Below are 18,865 nucleotides of genomic sequence, written 5' to 3'. Positions count from 1 at the left end.
GAGGCAGAGAGAGGTTAAGTAACTTTTTCAAGGGCACAACAAGTGAGTTGCAGACTTAGGAATAGGAAGCTGAGCACTCCCGGCCCCCCACTTTAACCACAAGGCTATTCTATATTACATACTATAATATTGTCTATACTACAAAGCATGTTGTGTGATCTACAAGACAGAACTTCTAAATCCCACATTTCAATCCCAAGAACCTTTTCCATATTTCAGGGTCTGTTGACTATATTGTGGCAGGGCTTGCCCATTTGTTGTATGTGCATACTACCTGACCCAGCAACAACAACTACGTACTTTACACAACACACAGATTATATTTCTTTCTGACTGGCCGGGACATGCGCAGGAATTTAAATTTGACCACTTTTGGAGGGGCACGTTCTGTGTCCCTGCCATGGCCTCAGGGCTGGAGGAGCTCTGTGCCCCTGCTTGCCCCCCCCTTGTGCATGGCCCTGCTAACTGGAATAATATGTATGGGGGTGATGTTGAGGGGGTGGGAGGGAGAGGCATTGCCAGCCAGAATACAGGCATAAATAATCTGCCATTGTCATGTACCTCTGTGCCAATATGGAAGACAGAATCTGATCCTATATTAATATATCAAGTGAAAATATTGCAGTATATCTATGGCCTTTTAAACTACCAATAGAGCATAATAAAGTATGCAAAAATATGTTACATATGATTAAGTGTATTTATAAATAGTAACAAGGATATATCCTCCCCTTCCTACATACAGAGGGACAATTGTGCAGGTTTCATCTGAAAGACAATCAGCACTCTTAAGGATTCATTGCATGCTCCCTTTAGTGAGACTGGCCTGCTGGACGCGCAGTACTGACAGGAGACATAGCCTCATATCCCCACAACAGGCCTGAGACTTGCAGGAAATCACAATGGAAATCCCGCAGAACTTCAACAGTATACAGGTAAACAAATTGTTTTCTCCTGTCATCTGGACACCTTGGAAATGCTAAAAATGGCTGGCTTGTCACTGTGCTGCCACTGTCTTCCCCCTGTCAGTTGTGCTCATATGACATCTCTGAAGTGGTCCATTTGGCTTTCAGGTTGATTCAGTACAGCTCAGAGGAGCAGAAAAATATTTCAACAAATTCCATGTCTTTGAGACTGACTCCAATCACTTTCAAGCAGACCACACCTCCCTTAATACATTGTGTTTCTGCATAAGCACCACACAACACCAGGAAACATACTGTACAGAGGTCTCTGCCCTTCACTTGATCCCTCCCAGCACGTCTGCAAGATAAGTGTTGTTCTGTTCCCTTATGTGCCATGAAAAGAGCCCGAATGAGTAACCAAATAATCTTTCAATATGTCAAAATATTGTAATTTCCTAATTCATTCTTACACTGCAACCTACATTAAATATGCAGATAAAGATATGTTTAAAGCTGAAATAACAAAAGCGATTGATACACAAGCACACTGCTATGATCAGAACATATACAAGAAAAAAAAGTATAAACAGTTACACAAAAAATTCCATCTTTGATAGATTTATCATACATCACTTGCTGCTGGCATTAGTGGAAGGTTAAATGTCAAATATGTCATGAGAAACACAGGCTTTTCTTTTACACCTACACTCACTCTTCTCCATACTACAAATGACATCAGAATTTTTAAAGCTTAAATGACAGAGAATAAACAATATCAAAATCTCCCCAAAAAGAGATATTTAGCTAGTTGTTTATTGTCTTACTGGTTGTTTTTAGTTACACAAAACTGTCATATACCTTATTCTCAGGCAAAATGCTTCAATTTAAAAACACACACATACTGAAAGGCACAAAAATACTCAATGAAGAGCAACAAATAAATTTTTATTCTGCCCACCTATTCTCACCAGTCTTCCATCTTTCAGCCTTACTTCCCTTTCACAATGCTCAGTAAGGTGCGGTATTAAGGAATTTACATTAAATTGACTTCAATGGGACTACTTATATGAGTGAAGTTAAACATATGAATAAGTGTTTGCAGGAGAGGGACCTAAGTGTTTTTGGATTTTCAAATTAGTCCATTGGTGAGTGACTGGCATGATCAACAAGTCATTTTTTTAAAACCAAAAAGGCAGTTTACTTCCAGCCGCTCAGCTGAGCATGCCTTTCCTTAAGCAAGCCAGATAAGGTGGCAAATGAAGGTCAGCAAATGGTGTTCTCTACCATTTCCACCATTCCATTTCCTTCTTTTGGTAGCAAAACACAGAATTGTATTTTACCACAATTTCTAGGAGTTAAGAACATCAATGCTTAAATGGGAGCTGAGGAGATGGCAAGGTGCAATAACAACACGAAAATACTTTGTAACAACTTAGAGATTGACATGAAGAAATCTGACTTGACACAGAGTAACAGGGGTTGGCATTTGATTTATTGATTACACCCTATCATCATGCTCAGCTAGCATTTGTTATATTATCAGTTATTATGCTACAAGTAAGCTATCTTGACCAAGGCGAATCAGAATGTCTGATAACATCAGCTCAATGAAAAAATGGTCTGTTCTGAGGATAATCTTAATATTACCTTTTAATAAAGTCAATGCAGTGAGACAGCACCCTACACCTTCAAATTCTCCTAAATTTTAAAATCTTTTCCATTGTATTTACCTTACCAAAGGCAGGAGTCCATATTGTCACGTACTAATATATTACCTGCAAACTTTAATGCACACCAATGTTACTGTAGTACTGTATTGCAACACTAATTCCCTTGTACCAGAAATAAACTGCTAATTCTCCCACCTCAGGAACTGGATTATTGCCGAGTAAAACAAGGTGATGAAACTATTGTTGCTGAACTATGTATGATTCATAGTTAGTAACAACCATCTCTAAATGCAAAACTCAAATTTATATTCTCATAATCAAAAGGTCAGAAAAAGATGCAAGAATGGATTATTATTCATTGAAGCTAAAAGTATGCATTTACGCTAGCTGCTGTATATAATTCTCAGATGAATTGTTAATACACCTGTACAGAAAGTGATGTATATGAAATTATAGATTTATAGCTTTTAGTACAAATCCTGTTACATTTTTCCGCAACAAAAGCTTTTTCATGCAATATTTATGTGGCATGTCTTAATATATAGTTCTCCTGAAGATATAATTCTCCTAGTTCTTCTCTTCTACAAAAGCAAGAGACACTGAGGAACAACAGACTGGCCCCCCAGCATGAGAACATTTTCTGCCAGCACATAAAGAGCAGAAAGAAAAATATTGTCATCATTGCCCTTCAGAATAAGGAACATTTTTGTTTGTTTGTTTGTTTTTAAACAATTGTTAACATGTTTTCTAACTAAATCTTTAGCTAAAACATTCCAGTTTAAGACTGACATAAACCAGTTTACTGGGGAAAAAAATCCTTTTGAAAAACAGCATGGGCAAAACCATGTATGAGTGACGTATGTGGTAGTGCAGAAGGTCTCACTCTCAAGAGTCCCTTTTAATCCCTTGGAGTTCTGGCACATCTAAACCTCCCTAGAACCAGACAAACAGAAGGTAAGAACCTCGTCAATTTAACAGGGATCCAAAATGCTCATCATAACGACAGAGTGAAACATTGGACGTCTCAGTCTAAGCATATGTCTTTGAGACAAGTCGATCATGAAGAAAAATGGACTTTTTCTATTCAGCAAATAAATACAAACTAAATTCTAATGCAGAGGTGCTTGTAACAGCTACCTAATTAATATTAATCCTCAGTAGTCAGCAATCAATACAGTTAGTAAGTAAATTTTAGATTTGTCATTAGATCATGATAGACACTTGGGCCTTTTTTCTTTTGAATTTTTATTGTATTTTTTCTTGAATTATAGGTTCGTCAGTCTCTCAAACACAGATGACAAATGACTTGTAAGCTTAAAGTCAAGATTAAACCCTACGGTTAGCAGAAGCACTGCACAGAGAAAAGGGAGAAATGAATTTTACTACCCGTTTTACAATCAAAAATAGCACTTTATAAGCAGAATATCTAATTTTCATGTTCCATTTTCATAACACTATCTCTATTACATCACTAAGAATAAACCTACATTCACTCACTAATCTTTTTCCCTATTAAAATCATACTGAATCTGTGTTCAAAACCAACTTCATTTCTTTTCACTTGCTAGCATCTTAATTAAAATCAGCTTATGTTGACTTTCATTTTTACAATATATGCCTATTTCACATCTTAGCACCTTCATGGCCCCCCAGGGAGTCATTATTCTTTAATATTTTATTTTGACCTTGTTAAGTTACTAGAATTGCCTGATATTCTTCTTTATTTGCTAGGTCTCCCCCTTCCCATCCTTTTCACAAAGCACACTATTTGTAAAACCACCTAGTTTGCAATCAGACTGTCTTTATACAAAATATATCAGTTTGCTTATAAAAATAGCCTTTGACCCTTTTAGATTTATTACAAGAATTGTTTTTATAAATCATACATTTCATTGTTAATTAATGAAGGACCACTGGCCAATGATACTTTAAGATATTTATTCCAGACTTCAGGATGGCTAAAAAAAATTTAAGACTAGTATTTTAACATTTGTAAATAAGAAAAGAAACAAGCTAAATTTACTCATTCTTTTCAAAAAAGGAAAGTATAACCAGTTTTGTTCAGCAAAGCATTCTGAATATACACAGAATGAGAAACATTTTTAAACATATCAACTGTATTTTAATAAAAGTTATTAAAATTAACATGTCTGAGCCTCTTGCTGGCAATACCCTCTTGCTGATAAGTGACAAGCATAGTGCAAAATATTCTTCTGGGACAGGATCCATGTGTGATCAAATATAGAGGAGTGGAAGCCCACAGGGACAAGGAAACATGGAGTTCTCTTCACCTGAAGCTCACACACCATGGAAATTATGTCCCATAGAAAGTGAGAATGGAGCTGGCACTTCATCAGGTATAAACAAAGCTTCAGCCACCTGTACGACTGGGGGAGAGCAGGAAGGACAGTACTGCGAATTGAAGTGGGAGGTGTGGATGGTTTGTAGGAAGGGAAGATCAGGAGGGGGAAGACCATGGGATGGGGGGTGTTGAGTTGGGAGGGGAAGACCAGGAGTTAGAATAGGGGTTAGTAAGTTGAGATGCAGAGACCATGAGGGGGAGCGGAGAGTGCGCAGGAGAGAAAGGAGGATGAAATGTAAAAGTAGGAGCCAACCTAAGCAGGGGATGGTGTGATGAGGGGAAGAAAAGGTGCTGATGATAGTGAATGAATCAGTACTCCTGAGGAGAGCAGGTGCAGGAGCGGGAATGGTGTAAAGCAGCAGTTCACCTGGGTGCTTTGAATGGGAGATTTGCTGGGAAGCTAGGAAGGCATTCACAATGGAAGTAATTGTAATTTCAACACTCCATATGCTGTGCAGATCCACCAAGTCTCCAGAAAAGAATATTGACTGGAACTGCTTAATACCACTATCCTCCTTTTCACATAGCTCTATCCATTTACCTCAAACACTTTTGAAAATGCTGTCTTTTGTAACTAATAATCCACATTTTCAAAAGTGCACAAGTCACACTAACTTTCAATGGGACGTAAGTACTTTCAAAAAATTGACCTAAAGAGCAGTGTATATAATTCTCAGATCCTAGTGACATAGAATTTGAGGAAATGCAGCACAAATAGTCTCCATTTCCACCCACTCTTCTACATTAAAGGCTTGATCCAGTTCCCACTAAAGTCAATGAAAAGACTCTGATTAACTTCAGTAGTAGTTGGATCAGGCCCCAAGCAAGTATCCAACAATATTGAGACTATAATTAGTAACATGACAGTAGCACTACAGGAGACCAATATTAGGGAATGTTAATTCTCTGTAAGAGAACGAGAGGTGTTCTCTAATTGTTAAAGCAAAGAACTAGGAACAAAGAAATTCTGAGTTCTAACTATGGCTCTAAAACTACGTCCCTCTGCAGCCCTGGTTATGCCACTCTACCTCAGTTTTCCCATTGGTAAAACAACAGTAGTGTTATGAGTACTAATTAATTAATGTTTGTAAAGCATGTTTATAATGACTGTTTGACTGTTTAAAGAAGACCAAATTATGTTTTTGACCGACAATTCCTAATGAAGTTGATAAAAGCTAACAGAATAGATCAGAAAACATAACAGGGCTCACAAAATGTCTAAATAGAAAAATTATTTTGAAGCTTCTTCACACAAAACGTACTTGAGCTATTATTTTACACTTCTCTCTAACAAAGAATGGAGATATAGGAAAGAGAAAATGTTACACTGCAGATGGTCAAGTGCAGTCGTGTGTCCTTAGGCTTTGGGAGCTGGTGCGTATAAAGTACTTTTTTCCTCAGAGCTGAACGTAAACTACGTTATCTCGACAACAGATCCATGCTCAACTTGACAACTCTTTACCCAGAGTTTGGCACCCACTGAGGAACAGAACTAGCAATGTTCTAAGAAGAGCAGGTCAGAAAAGCAGGAAATTGTCCCATCAAAATTTATGTTAAAAAGGCAAACTTATCTTCCCATCTATCCTTCTAGCAGTAATTTCCACTATTACCACTCTGTAAACATGCAATACCACCCATGGACCAGATTTTGGCCAGCCCTTGCTTGCGTGCTCACACAGCACAGGCTGGACAAATTCTTGATGGAAATTTCAGAGCATCCATCATTCAGAGGTTCTTGGGAAAGGAAGCTACTTAAGCCTTCTCTCCAACCGAACAACTGTTCGGAGGTTGGCCAGAATCTGGTATCCATCTGGCACAGTACATCTACTCGGAAGGGTTGCACCAGTGTAGCAACCAACAGGAAAATCCCTAATGTAGACAAACACTGATTCACCTAGAATTGCACATATATTTTATCCTAGTGCTAGGGTAAATCTCAAACCACTTCACAAGCACTCATTTATTTAAACTTTGAACTTTCCTGTGAGGTAGGTTAGTGTATATATTTATTTTAGAGCTAGGTAACCGAGCTAGAGATGTTATATGACTCACTTAAGGTTAAACAGCAAGTCACTGGTAAAGCTAGGAGTCTTGTCCCCTAGCATTCTGCTATCACCACTAGACTACATTTCCTCTTCCATTACTAGAACATAATATAGCCTGCCCACTTCCGCTGAGTATAATAATAATTATATATCATTTGCAAGACTTCATCTTGGTAAGTTGAAGACAAATATAATTCTATCGGAGTAAAGTTAAAACCAAGCATATGTGGTTAGATGACATTAAAAAAGTGCTCTAAGACTTGCTGAGTTCTGAGAACTGAAACCACAGACAGCCAAAATGTGGCTCCACACAGTCAGATATGATGGGGCTGCTAATATTGAGCACTTTACTGTATGTAGGAACCTTGGCTTAAAAAAAAAAAAAAAAAAACCAAGACGACAGAAAAAAATAATTTTGTTTAATCTATAATCACAAAAAAATAACAACCTAAGGCGTTAATGTGTGAAAAGTGGTGACGTATATCATCTAGATACACACTAGTCCATCTTTACACATCACAGGAATATATAATTGTCATGTTTATCATCATAGTTAAGTATATTTATTGCTAAGTATTTATAGTTCTCACTAGAGTGAAAACAGCTTAATTATTTTAATGACTTTAAAAACAATGAGGAGTCCGGTGGCACCTTAAAGACTGACAGATTTATCTGGGCATAAGCTTTCGTGGGTAAAAAAACCCACTTCTTCAGATGCATGGAGTGAAAATTGCAGATACAGTACAGGCATAAATATATATTGGCACATGAAGAGAAGGGAGTTACCTTACAAGTGGAAAACCAGTGTTGAAGGCCAATTCAGTCAGAGTGGCTGTGGTCCACTCCCAATAATTGATGACTGTTATTATTAATCATGTTTATTAAGGTAGTGCCTAAGGGCTAACAAGAACTGGGCCCCATTGTGCTAGGCTCTGCACAAACACAGAGCAGAAGATAGTCCCCGCCTTGAAGAGCTTTCATGCTAAATACATTTTCTGTCTTTGGAAAATCTCTCTCACTGTTAGAATAAGTGCTTGAATTTTGGCTCTGGTTTTTAAAATATTTTAGAGTAAAGAGCATAAGCACCAAACCACAAGTACAGTGAGTACATTTACCCCTAAATGTTTCTCTCTCTTAATTACCATGACATGGTTTATTTCCAATTTCTTGTCAACCACAATTTAAAGATTTGTCAGTATAAAGATTCAATGAGCTGAGAAGAAAGTATGAAGGAATTCTTTTCCTGCTATGCTGTTGTGATTAGAAAACTGTCATACTGACAGAAGCAATGGTACTACTTTTGTATCATTCTCAGTTCTTCTGCTACTTCACTAGACCAAATGATCAACTACAGCAGTGGATCACAACCTTTCGGAGTTTCAAAGACACCCCCCACACCACCTAGCCATTAAAAAAGGCGGGTGGGGGTGTCATGATCTTCTGAAACCTTTTCCCAACCTCCAAGGTTGAGAACCCATGAACTCCAGGAAAGAAGCAACCAGGCTCTTAAAAGTCTTAGTTGGTAATTTGTATATTGCAAACTCTTTGGGGCAAAGACTTTCGTCTTCCTCTGCATTTCGGAAGGGCCGAGGACCTGTCGGGCACTACCACACTATAAAGAAATAATGACAAATCCGCCTTTCACAATAATCCAAAGGCATTACCACGAACCCACGAGGAGATCGGGGAAGTCCTACCCCATTCCCGTCACACCTCGCTCACAGGGACATGAAAAAGCCCAGAAAGAGTAGTTGCCAATGTGGCCCCATTGACCCCGTTGCCTGAGCAGGGAGCTGACCTGACTAGTCCCTGTTGCACGGCGAGTGCCAAAGCGCAGGTACGTTCCTGACTCGGAACAACCGCTGAGTCTTGAAACAAACCGAGGCGAGGCAGGAGCGGGAGGCCCCTTCGCTGCTCCTTTACTCTCGGGCGCAGCGTCCCATCCCTGCTGGAGGATTTGGGGGGTCCCTGACTTTTCACGCGGCCGCGCTACCCGCGGGAGGCGCCGTCGCTCTGCCTCGCAGCACCGAGGCAGCCAGCCAGGACCAACGTGTGTGTCCATCCCGCTCCTTGCTTTCCCCCTTTCCTTTCGCTGCCTGCGAAGTGAAAGGAAAACACTGCCCGCAGCAGCAGCCTTCCCCCCGCTCCCCTCTTCGGCTGGCAGGAGGCGATGGGGCGGGGGACCAGCCACACATTCGCCCTGGCAAATGAAAACCAAGTAAGGCAACAGCTGCATCGAAGCGCTGCAAAGCAGCAGCACCCGGGGGCTGCTGAGCCGGGGGCGGGAGGTTCCTGCCGAGCAACCGAAAGACGGGGACGGTGGGAGAAACTTACCGGAGGAAACCGAGGAGCCGGACAAACTGGAGTTACTGGACGCTGCCATCCTGCCTCCTTAGCTCCTAGCCCCGCTGCGACTCCGGCTTCGGCTCCTGCTGCTGGCCGGCTGCCGCCGCTGCCCCCAGCCCATTGCCAAGTGCGGGAGCCGCACGGTGCGAAGCAGCAGCAGCCGCCGCCGCCGGGGCTGCGCTTCCTGTTCAGCCAGCGAGCGAGCTGCGGCCGGTGGCTTGGCTGCGCGCCGCTCAGGCGTCGCAGGGCTCTGCTGCTGCGTGCAGCTGGCGGTCGCCGCTCGGCAGCGGGGCAGGGAAAAGGCCCCGCGGCGCTTCCAGTTGCCTCCTCTCCGCCTGGGGCGCGGGGGGTTCCCTTGTGGCCGTGCCCAGAGCCGCCTCCGCAAGCTCCGTCCTCCCGGCCCGCGCCTCCGCCTCCTGCCGGGCAGCGCTGACAGCCGGGCTCAGCCCCCCGCCCCCTCCTCCTCAGCCCCCCTCGCGCACACAAAGGAAGGAGCGCGGAGCCCGGCTGACAGCCCCTGGCTGAGGCAGGGTGGGTCTGAGGCGCGCAGCCCGAGGCGGGAAGGAAGCCCGGGGAAGCAGCCAGCGCCCGCTGCCGATACTCCTGCCGCTGCCTGGCACTGGGCGGCTCCTTCCTCCAGGTGCCAAACGCGGGCCACCTTCCGCCTGCCCGGGGGAGCCGGGACGCGCGTCCCCAGCCCTGCCCCGTGCAGGAGCGGGCAGGGTGGTGCCTGTTGAGTACTCACTGCTCCAGCCGGGAACATGGGCAGACCTCCGGGGCGGCGGCGATTAAGGATCGTCTTTGTTCCCGGGTGGCTCATGTAGCAGTTGTATCTGCTAAGCTCCTGCAGTGCACGTTGGCTTGGAGTCACCCCTTCCCCCGCGCGCCCATCCTGAGCTGCCATCACCTTGTCCGTCCGCTCCCCTTTTTTAACTAGGGCTAGGCACTACAATGCAGACACCCCGAATAACTTCAGTGAGATTCCAAATGGGGAGCAATTTTTTTCCTTTTTCTGTTTCTTGTCCTCTCTCTCCTCCTGTCTAGTGTTTGTCTTACCTTTCTTCAAGGTGCCTGACTTTCTTTTTCTCTTACAAAACTCTTCCTTCTCTGCCCCCTCTTTGTCTTTCATTGTTTTGTGTTCTCTGATCCCTTTCCTTTCCATCTGTACAGAACACAATACAGTGGGTACCATTACAATTTTAAGATTGATTGCCTGTGGCAGCTGCATTTACTATAATGTCACCCATCCTAAGCATAGGAAATGCCCCAGCTATCCTGGGATAGAACAGTGGTTCTCAACCATTTCCCCCAAACCCTTTTTCCAGACCTCTCACGTGTATTGGATTTTGCAGCATATTCCATATTCTGCTGGATCATGCTGCCTATTTTGCTGCACTAGGGAGGTGGGCAGTATTCTACTGCTGGAGCGAAAGAGACTTATTAGCCAAATACCCTAGAGCCTAAAGGAAAATCCATTGAGCTAGAAGGAAATCATGAGTTTAGATCTCATCTATTCTAGCTACTCTTTAAATTTCCATGCATTTCACAGTCCTTATTACTTACCAAGTCCTTGTAGTCATAGAATGGGTATGAGAAGGCCTCCTCCATTTTATAAACAGAGCTATTGTCTTTTCAGGCAAAGTTAGGACTAGAGTTCAAATCTCTTACATAACACAGGTCTTATCCTCCCATCCATACTGGCTTTCAGAATAAATGAGCCCAATATATATGCTTTCAAAATCCTCTCATCATTACATCACACTCCCCTCCCAGAGTCAGGGATAGGAACCAGAACTCCAATATCCTACAACTTTCTACTGAATAGTTGTGTGACTTCTGGCAAAATGTTTGTCAGCCTCCAACCATTTGTAGCTAGACCACATAACCAATAATAGTCATTCCGATAGTGGTAGTGGTCGAAGCTAGGGATCTGAAAATTCAGCTTTCAAACTCTACTGATGATCCATGTCAGGGAACTTTCTGGTTGCACATGATAGAATTTTTATTTCCAGTTCTCTCTTATTTTTAAATGGTTTATTTAATCCACACAGTGAGAAAACAAACTTTAAAGCAGGTTTTATTATTACAAACCATTATCTGTAAATTATGGTGTTATACATAAAATATAGGTGTTCCACATTTTGGATATTTGTCAAACATTTTGGCTGCTGGTGTCTCACAATGTAAGATTTAAAGTCCGGGAGTAAAATGAGAAGGGAAGAGGTTCTTGTGCACCCTTCACACCCGTTTTCAACCCTCTCATCATTACATCACACTCCCCTCCCAGAGTCAGGGATAGGAACCAGAACTCCAACATCCTACATAAACCCCCGGGGGATTATGACCCCAGTTTGAGAACTCATGGTATAGGAGTGGTAAATATCAAGATTATAATAGTGTTCACTGAAGGGGTGTGTAGTGCTTTGTAGTGGTATCTACTCCTCACATGTATTCTGGTGTCCTCCTCCCTTCACGCTTTGTCTTCTGATCCAGTGTCTGCTCCCCACCCTCACCCCACAAAAAAAAAAAAAAAAAAAACCCTGACAGAATCTGTAATACAAGGGAATGGGTGAGACACAGAGAGGTAGTCTTGCAAATTTACCATCCAGAAAGAAAGTAATAAAGTGAATTACACAAGAGTTCCCAACCTGTGGCAATTTGAATAGAGCTGGATGAACACTACAAACATTTTCCTCTGAATATTTGTTCACAATTATGAATTAATTTGCACTCTCTGTGTTCACATACGATTAGTATTTACTTTCTGTGAATATTCTAGTGATCAGGTTTACTTACAGGAATGTTAATGAAACTAATACATTGTAAGCAGATGTTGAGAAATATTAATGGAAAGTGAACTTTTTTTTTTATCTGTGAGTAATCACACTAGAAATCTTATTCTAAGATTCCAGTCAGGGAAGAGAGAGATACATGTGATCTGTGTTCAGTCAAGACAACCATTTTTGCCATTGCTTTGCTGACCAGAAGGCCTTTTCCAGACATTTGATTACCACTTTGATGACATTTGTTGTGCTTATGCATGTAGCAGGGGAGACCACAAGCAGGTTATCATCTCCTCCCTCACAATACCACTCCACACCATGACCTAGAACACCTCCTCACCACCAACTAAAATCAAGAAAACCTTTCTGGTGTCATCCCACAGCCCTCCTTGTGGAAGATAAGGATGTTCAGGGAAGATGATCTGAAGCCTGGGCGGCTGCTGACATACCAAACAAAAATCTAATTGATGATCCAAATGTGCAAGTGCCAGACTTCTCCTCCCCATGATGCATATGGACTAATCCGTATCCGCCCCCAACAGTAAGCTCACACTTACTCCATAGATTGAAGGTGAGGGAATCGCTGAACTCTGACTGTGGCGTGCGGCAAACTATTGGACACATTCCGGATGATTGCCAATTTATGCTCATCCTGGAGGTGTTGCAGCCATTCACCTGGGTACTCCCTCTGCTCTAGACTGGATAAGAGAACTTAAGATCCAACTGTTGTCATGTTGCTCCTTTCACTGTTCTACTTTTGCCATACCAAAAAAAAAGTCAAGACAACTTGGATTTTGAATCTTCGTGATGAATTGCTCATCGATGAGCTATAGACCAGGCGTAATTAGGCAAATAATGAAAATAATGAATTAATTCAAGAAATTCATAATTTGTTCAGACACTTTGCAAAGAACACAATTTAAAATTGACAATGAATAAATTATTTGTCCAGGTTTAACTGTAAGTGAGGAAAGAGTTACAATTTTTAAGAGTGGGATTGTAAAGGTCTCATTGAGAGATACACAGCAAAGTCATTTCTTATAAGAGTGAAATACTTCAATAACTGTCTTCAAAATAACTCAAATGGGGGAGTTTCTCTCCAAAATCAATGAGACTTGACAGGTCTGGTTATGAAATAGTGTGATTTTGAAGGTTAAGAAATTGTTGAAATTTGTGATACAGGAGATGTGAGGCTACGTCATATCCATTCCAACAATGTTCAAAATTAAATTAATACAGTTCAAGGAAATGTCCAGTAGATTAAAAGAGCTATTTCACACTCCAAGACATGATAACCTCTTTATTCAATGGAAAAGCGTATGTAAGACTGTGACGTTTAGAAAATATTAGATCAAAGGAGACACAAACTTAAAAAAAAACAGAAGAGCAAAATGCACTCCATGTTCTACTGTACAGTTCCAAATGTTATTTTAAAGAGCTTGTAAGCAGATTACATCCTGCTCCACAGTATGCATACATTGCATATAGTCCAAACTTAACCATTCCTGAGTTTTGTTTTTATCAGGTATTCAGATAACTGCAATAAAACATAAACCTCAATCTAACCTTTCTTCTTGAGATTGACTATGCTTAAATTTTCCATGTATCTAAACTTCCTGTATCCTATTACTCTCTGCTCTTGATAAAAGTTCCCACTCCTATCCTGATTGGTGCTAAATGAAGCCACCTGCCAGTATGAGGGTACTAATTTACTCTGCATTGTTATAAAGAGTTTCAGCTTCTCAATTTAGGGTTACTCAGCAGTAAAACCTGTTACAGAGACACTATCATCAACATTAATAGTGACCTGCAATAGAAAAAGATCAACCTTTTTTGCTTATGTATTATGCATGAAGATGATCTGAAAGCTTATTTTCCACACAGGTGGGATTTCTTGAAGCATTCAATATTGGCCATACTCTGCTTTCATTGAAGTAAATGATTAAATTCCAAGAATTTCTGTACCTTTATTTAATTGAGAGAGACAAGATGGGTGAGTTAATATCTTTTATTGACCAATTTATGTTGGTGAAAGACAAGCTTTTGAGCTCCATAGCAAGCAACCGTAACTTATTGTTAACAAAGATTTTTATTGTTAATTGATTTTCTCTTTGCAAACAAAAGGGAAAAATAAAAGAGAGTCCCAAAGGTTTTTACTAAAATCTGTGTAGTACGATGTCTGCCAGGATTTATCAGAGATTATTTAAATAATACTACCCACAGGTGCAGGGGTTCAACCACATGAATTCAACTGCAGAATTATAAATAGATATTGTTTAGAAATTGTCAAAATGTTTTTTTCTGAAAAATACCTATTTGTCAAAACTGAAACTGTTAATAGGAAAGGGTGAGTTTCAGTAAGTTTTCCTACTCAAAAAACTTAGAAATTGTCAATGAATAGTTTCATTTTTTGGTTCAAAATTAATTAGTTTAGGACTATAACTTTATTAATACCAATAAAAGAAAAAAGGCCAAAATCAAAATGCTCTGTTTCAAAATTATCAAAACATTTCAATTGACCCATTTGTGTTTTGGTTTTGGTTTGTCAATTCACTAGAGTTTTTTGAGATCAACTTTTTATCCTGATTTTGTCCTTGTGGGTTGGGAAAACCATTTTCTGCCCAGTCCTAATTATAAACTCTTTGGGATAGGGGCTCTCTTTCATTTTAAGATACCAATCCTGCAGACCTCCATGACTTAGCCCCTATGTGTAGTCCCACTGACTTTAGTGGAACTCCACATGTAAATAAAATTATGCACCTATATATTTGCAGGATCTATTTTTGGAGATTACCCAGACAACAGGCCACAATACTGACTTCAGCTTCTGAAGTGCTACTGTCACACAAAGGAGAGGGGCAAGAATATATTTATTTTTCTCAACAGCCTACATTGTTTTCTTCCCTTTTTTACAATAAAGCTTATCACATATTTAATACTAACTAGCTCTTATTATAATTTGTACAAAGTAGACAATGGTATTGCTGACTCAAAGGCCTCTTATTCGAGCTTATCTCTTTTATTGCTCCTCCAAAAGATCTCCTTTATTTAGAGTTGCCAAAAACAATGTCTACATTCATACAGGCATGGATTAAAAGGAAATATGTTATTAGCTAGGTAGGTAAAATTCCACCCTTTACTACTGTGATAATCTTGAAGCTGGACTGGATTTACCAATGCAGGTGCAAAGAGGTACAATTTATGAATCCCCATGTGGGCCTGGCCCCCTGAACCTCAGGGAATTCACCCAAGGAAACCAAGCTCTTGAATTGTCATCTTCTTTCTTTTGGGTTTCTGTGAGAGGGAAGCTGTTTACTTTCTAAGGGGTCCCACAGGATGATTGGCAACAGAGGGCGAAGAGGATGTGTTGGATCAAGGCAGCCCTGGCCTCCTCTCTCCTTCACTTACTACTCATATTTTGAGCTCCGATCGCCTGCAGGGGCAAGCCACTTTGCACCTCCGTAGCCATATCCATGGGATCCTTTCCAATTAATTACAGGAGGCTAGAATGTGGGATTGTGCTGGTAGAACACAGATTTACTTGAGGCTGAATCTAGTCCACTGAAGTTATTATAGCAAAGTAGCAATGACATAATATAGATGTAAGCAGAATCAGGATGAACTCTACCCTGACATCTGGTGGTGAATTATGGCAAGTGCGGAAAAGAACTCCAGGGGCTGATCTTGTTTGCATAGGCACACCCACTCGCCTGGCATGAAACAACAGCAACTGAAAGTGGTTACTTTGGCTGGTGTGGAATCCCCAGTTTCTCTGTTATTGGGGCAGGAAGAATAAAGTTTTGTTACCCTGATTCTGTGAATCAAGGCCAGTGGAACTGTTGTATGACAGAAGGACTAAGTGAGTCCTTCACCATTACCTAAGTAGCACTTGCTTGACAAGGGGCATGGGTTATTCCAGTGAATTGAGAGAAGGTGGGAGCAGGTATTTGTACTGGATAGTCTGGGCCCCCTCTGAGGGCTTGAAACACCAATTGTACCACCTTCTCTCTCCACTGTTGAATGTCAGAGCTAACTTTGATTCCATTAGGAGTCTAGTTACAGACTACTGAGCTGAATTCACTTTGGGCCAATAGTGCACCAGCACTGGGGCTCCCCTACTAAGAGCTGAAATCACAAAAGAGCTAAAAGAACAGGAGTACTTGTGGCACCTTAGAGACTAACAAATTTATTAGAGCATAAGCTTTCGTGGGCAACTGCCCACTTCTTTGGATGCATATAGAGTGGAACATATATTGAGGAAATGTATATACATACATACAGAGAGCATGAACAGGTGGGAGTTGTCTTACCAACTCTGAGAGGCCAATTAAGTACGAGAAAAAAATTTGTTTGAAGTGATAATCAAGCTAGCCCAGTACAGACAGTTTGATAATAAGTGTGAGAATACTTACAAGGGGAGATAGATTCAATGTTTGTAATGGTTCAGCCATTCCCAGTCCTTATTCAGTCCTGAGTTGGTTGTATCTAGTTTGCATATCAATTCCAGCTCAGCACTGGACTTAGAACAACGTTTCCTTAGCTCTCGTCCCCTAATGCCCCTACTCTACTTGCACTACATTGATGACATCTTCATCATCTGGACCCATGGAAAAGAAGCCCTTGAGGAATTTCACCATGATTTCAATAATTTCCATCCCACCATCAACCTCAGCCTAGATCAATCCACACAAGCGGTCCATTTCCTGGACACTACTGTGCTAATAAGCGATGGTCACATAAATACCACCCTCTGGGTGATTTTTGGGTTGCTGGATTCAAGAGCCAAAGGGAAAGGACACAGCCCAATTTGCTGTGGGTTTTTTGCTCATGGTTTGTGTTGTGAATCCTGTTTGTGGTGTTTTTCCAATTTAATGCTGATGTCGTTTACCTCATGTTATTAAACATTTTCTGCTACACTCAGACTCCATGCTTGCGAGAGGGGAAGTATTGCCTCTTAGAGGCACCCAGGGGATGGTATGTCATTGTCCCAGGTCACTGGGTGGGGGCTCGAGTTTTGCATTGCGTTATTGAAACGGAACCCCTAGATACAGAACCCGGCCCTTGTTGCTGCCGACTTATATGGGCAGAAGGGTTACGTACATAAATAACTAGAATTTTCATAACCTACCTAAACAAGTTTCTCCCAGAATGAAACTTGACCCACAATCTCAGGCTGAGAGTAAATATTTTGCTTAACTTGAAAATGTTTGGGTCTGACTATACAAATAATAATAAAAAGTTTGGCCAACTGCTTTGCTTATAGGAATAAAAATATAAACACCATGTGACATTTGACACAATGATTAAGTGTTGTCAAAGACATAAAACACTAATCCATCTTTTGATGTTTATATTGCTTAACATGAAAGGCAGGAAACACATTATTCAACCTTTGATGTTATGTGTGGGGAATGAGGAAGAGACCTTCATAAGTAATATATAACCAACATTTGTATATTCCACAGAAATTGGAAGCTTTACTCATTATGAGCACAAGCTATAATGAGTAAAATGCACCAAAACATCAGTAAACAGCAGATGCATACTGTATTCAGGTATGAATAAATTGTGAGTCACAGTAGCTTACAGCAGCAGGTATAGATGCAGTTCAGGACTGTGTGTGATGAAACAGTCTCTCCCTCCTCTCCAAAAATAAAGAATCAGTGAACTTCTATTTTTGTCCCTCCTCCTTTAATTGAAGGCAAGCCTAGAGATATTAGATAACTACTAACTCCGCCAGTACTGTTTGACATTATTGATCTAGCTATAGAGACCACTTGTAGACTCATAGACTTACAGACTTCAGGTGACACTGGGAGTGGGAGGGGCAAAGTGGGGCAGGCTGGGGTTGCTGCTGCCACTTCCTGACGGTAAGTGAGGGCCTGACCCCCATTGCTGGTTCCAGGCCCCCTGCTAACCCTCTGGGCCAGCCTCGCCCCCCGTGTCCTAACCCACCCCCACTGGGCCAGACTAGCACCCCCACACCCGACACACACACAGAGCCGTCCCTAGGGTATGGCAATTTGGGCTGGCAGCCATGGGGCCCCCCAAAGCGCGGGGCCCCCTAGGGATGGTTCTGGCAGGTGGTCTCATCATACCATCCCCTCTAAACACTTATCAAGCTTAGTCTTGAAGTCCCACTGCTCCCCTTGGAAGGCTGTTCCAGAACTTCACTCCTCTGATGGTTAGAAACCTTCATCTAATTTCAAGCATAAACTTGTTGACGGCCAGTTTATATCCATTTGTTCTTGTGTCCACATTGGAACTTAACTTTAATAACTCCTCTCCCTCCCTGGTATCCCTCTGATGAATTTATAAAGAACAATCATATCTCCCTTCAGCCTTCTTTTGGTTAGGCTAAAAAAGCCAAGCTCTTTGAGTCTCGTTCCATAAGGTAGGTTTTCCATTCCTTGGATCATCCTAGTAGCCCTTCTCTGACCTTTCTTAAACATGGGAGACGAGAACTCCATATAGTATTACAGATGAGGTCTCACTAGTTCCTTGTATAACGGTACTAACAGTTCCATTTCTCTAGTGCAAATACCTTGCCTGATGCATCCTAGGACTGCATTAGTCCTTTTTACAGACACATCACATTGGTGGCTCATAGTCATCCAGTGATCAACTAATACACCCACATCATTCTTCTACTTGTAACAGAGATCTTGGGGGTGAGGTATCTTAGTGGTTAGCACACCTAGTATCCCCTCCTGATGGATTGGTCTTACAGTCCTGATTCTCTTTTAATCAGAGG

General features: G+C 41.4%; 1 protein-coding gene and 1 long non-coding RNA gene across 5 annotated transcripts in view; one reads left to right on the top strand and one right to left on the bottom strand.

The window, feature by feature from the left end:
• CHN2 (chimerin 2) overlaps positions 1-10,081 on the bottom strand; it is a 207,389-nt gene extending 197,308 nt beyond the window's left edge. Inside the window, exon 1 of one of the 4 annotated variants that reach the window (XM_042861805.2) lies at positions 9,317-10,081. In XM_042861805.2, the coding sequence (XP_042717739.1) occupies positions 9,317-9,365 (49 nt within the window). In that variant the 5' untranslated portion in view covers positions 9,366-10,081. The remainder of the gene's footprint in view (positions 1-9,316) is intronic. The other 3 variants (XM_024107015.3, XM_042861799.2, XM_005297008.5) reach the window with 3 other exon arrangements.
• LOC135981347 (uncharacterized) lies at positions 3,809-17,027 on the top strand. Its single transcript, XR_010598331.1, has 2 exons — positions 3,809-9,200; positions 12,495-17,027. It is a non-coding gene; the product is annotated as an uncharacterized LOC135981347 (long non-coding RNA).
• Positions 17,028-18,865: the final 1,838 nt, after the last annotated feature.

Source organism: Chrysemys picta, chromosome 2 (assembly GCF_011386835.1).
Source record: "Chrysemys picta bellii isolate R12L10 chromosome 2, ASM1138683v2, whole genome shotgun sequence".
NCBI classification, from domain to species: domain Eukaryota; kingdom Metazoa; phylum Chordata; order Testudines; family Emydidae; genus Chrysemys; species Chrysemys picta.
The sequence above is the reverse complement of the archived record's forward strand: the minus strand, read 5'-3'. Positions and strand labels throughout refer to the sequence as shown.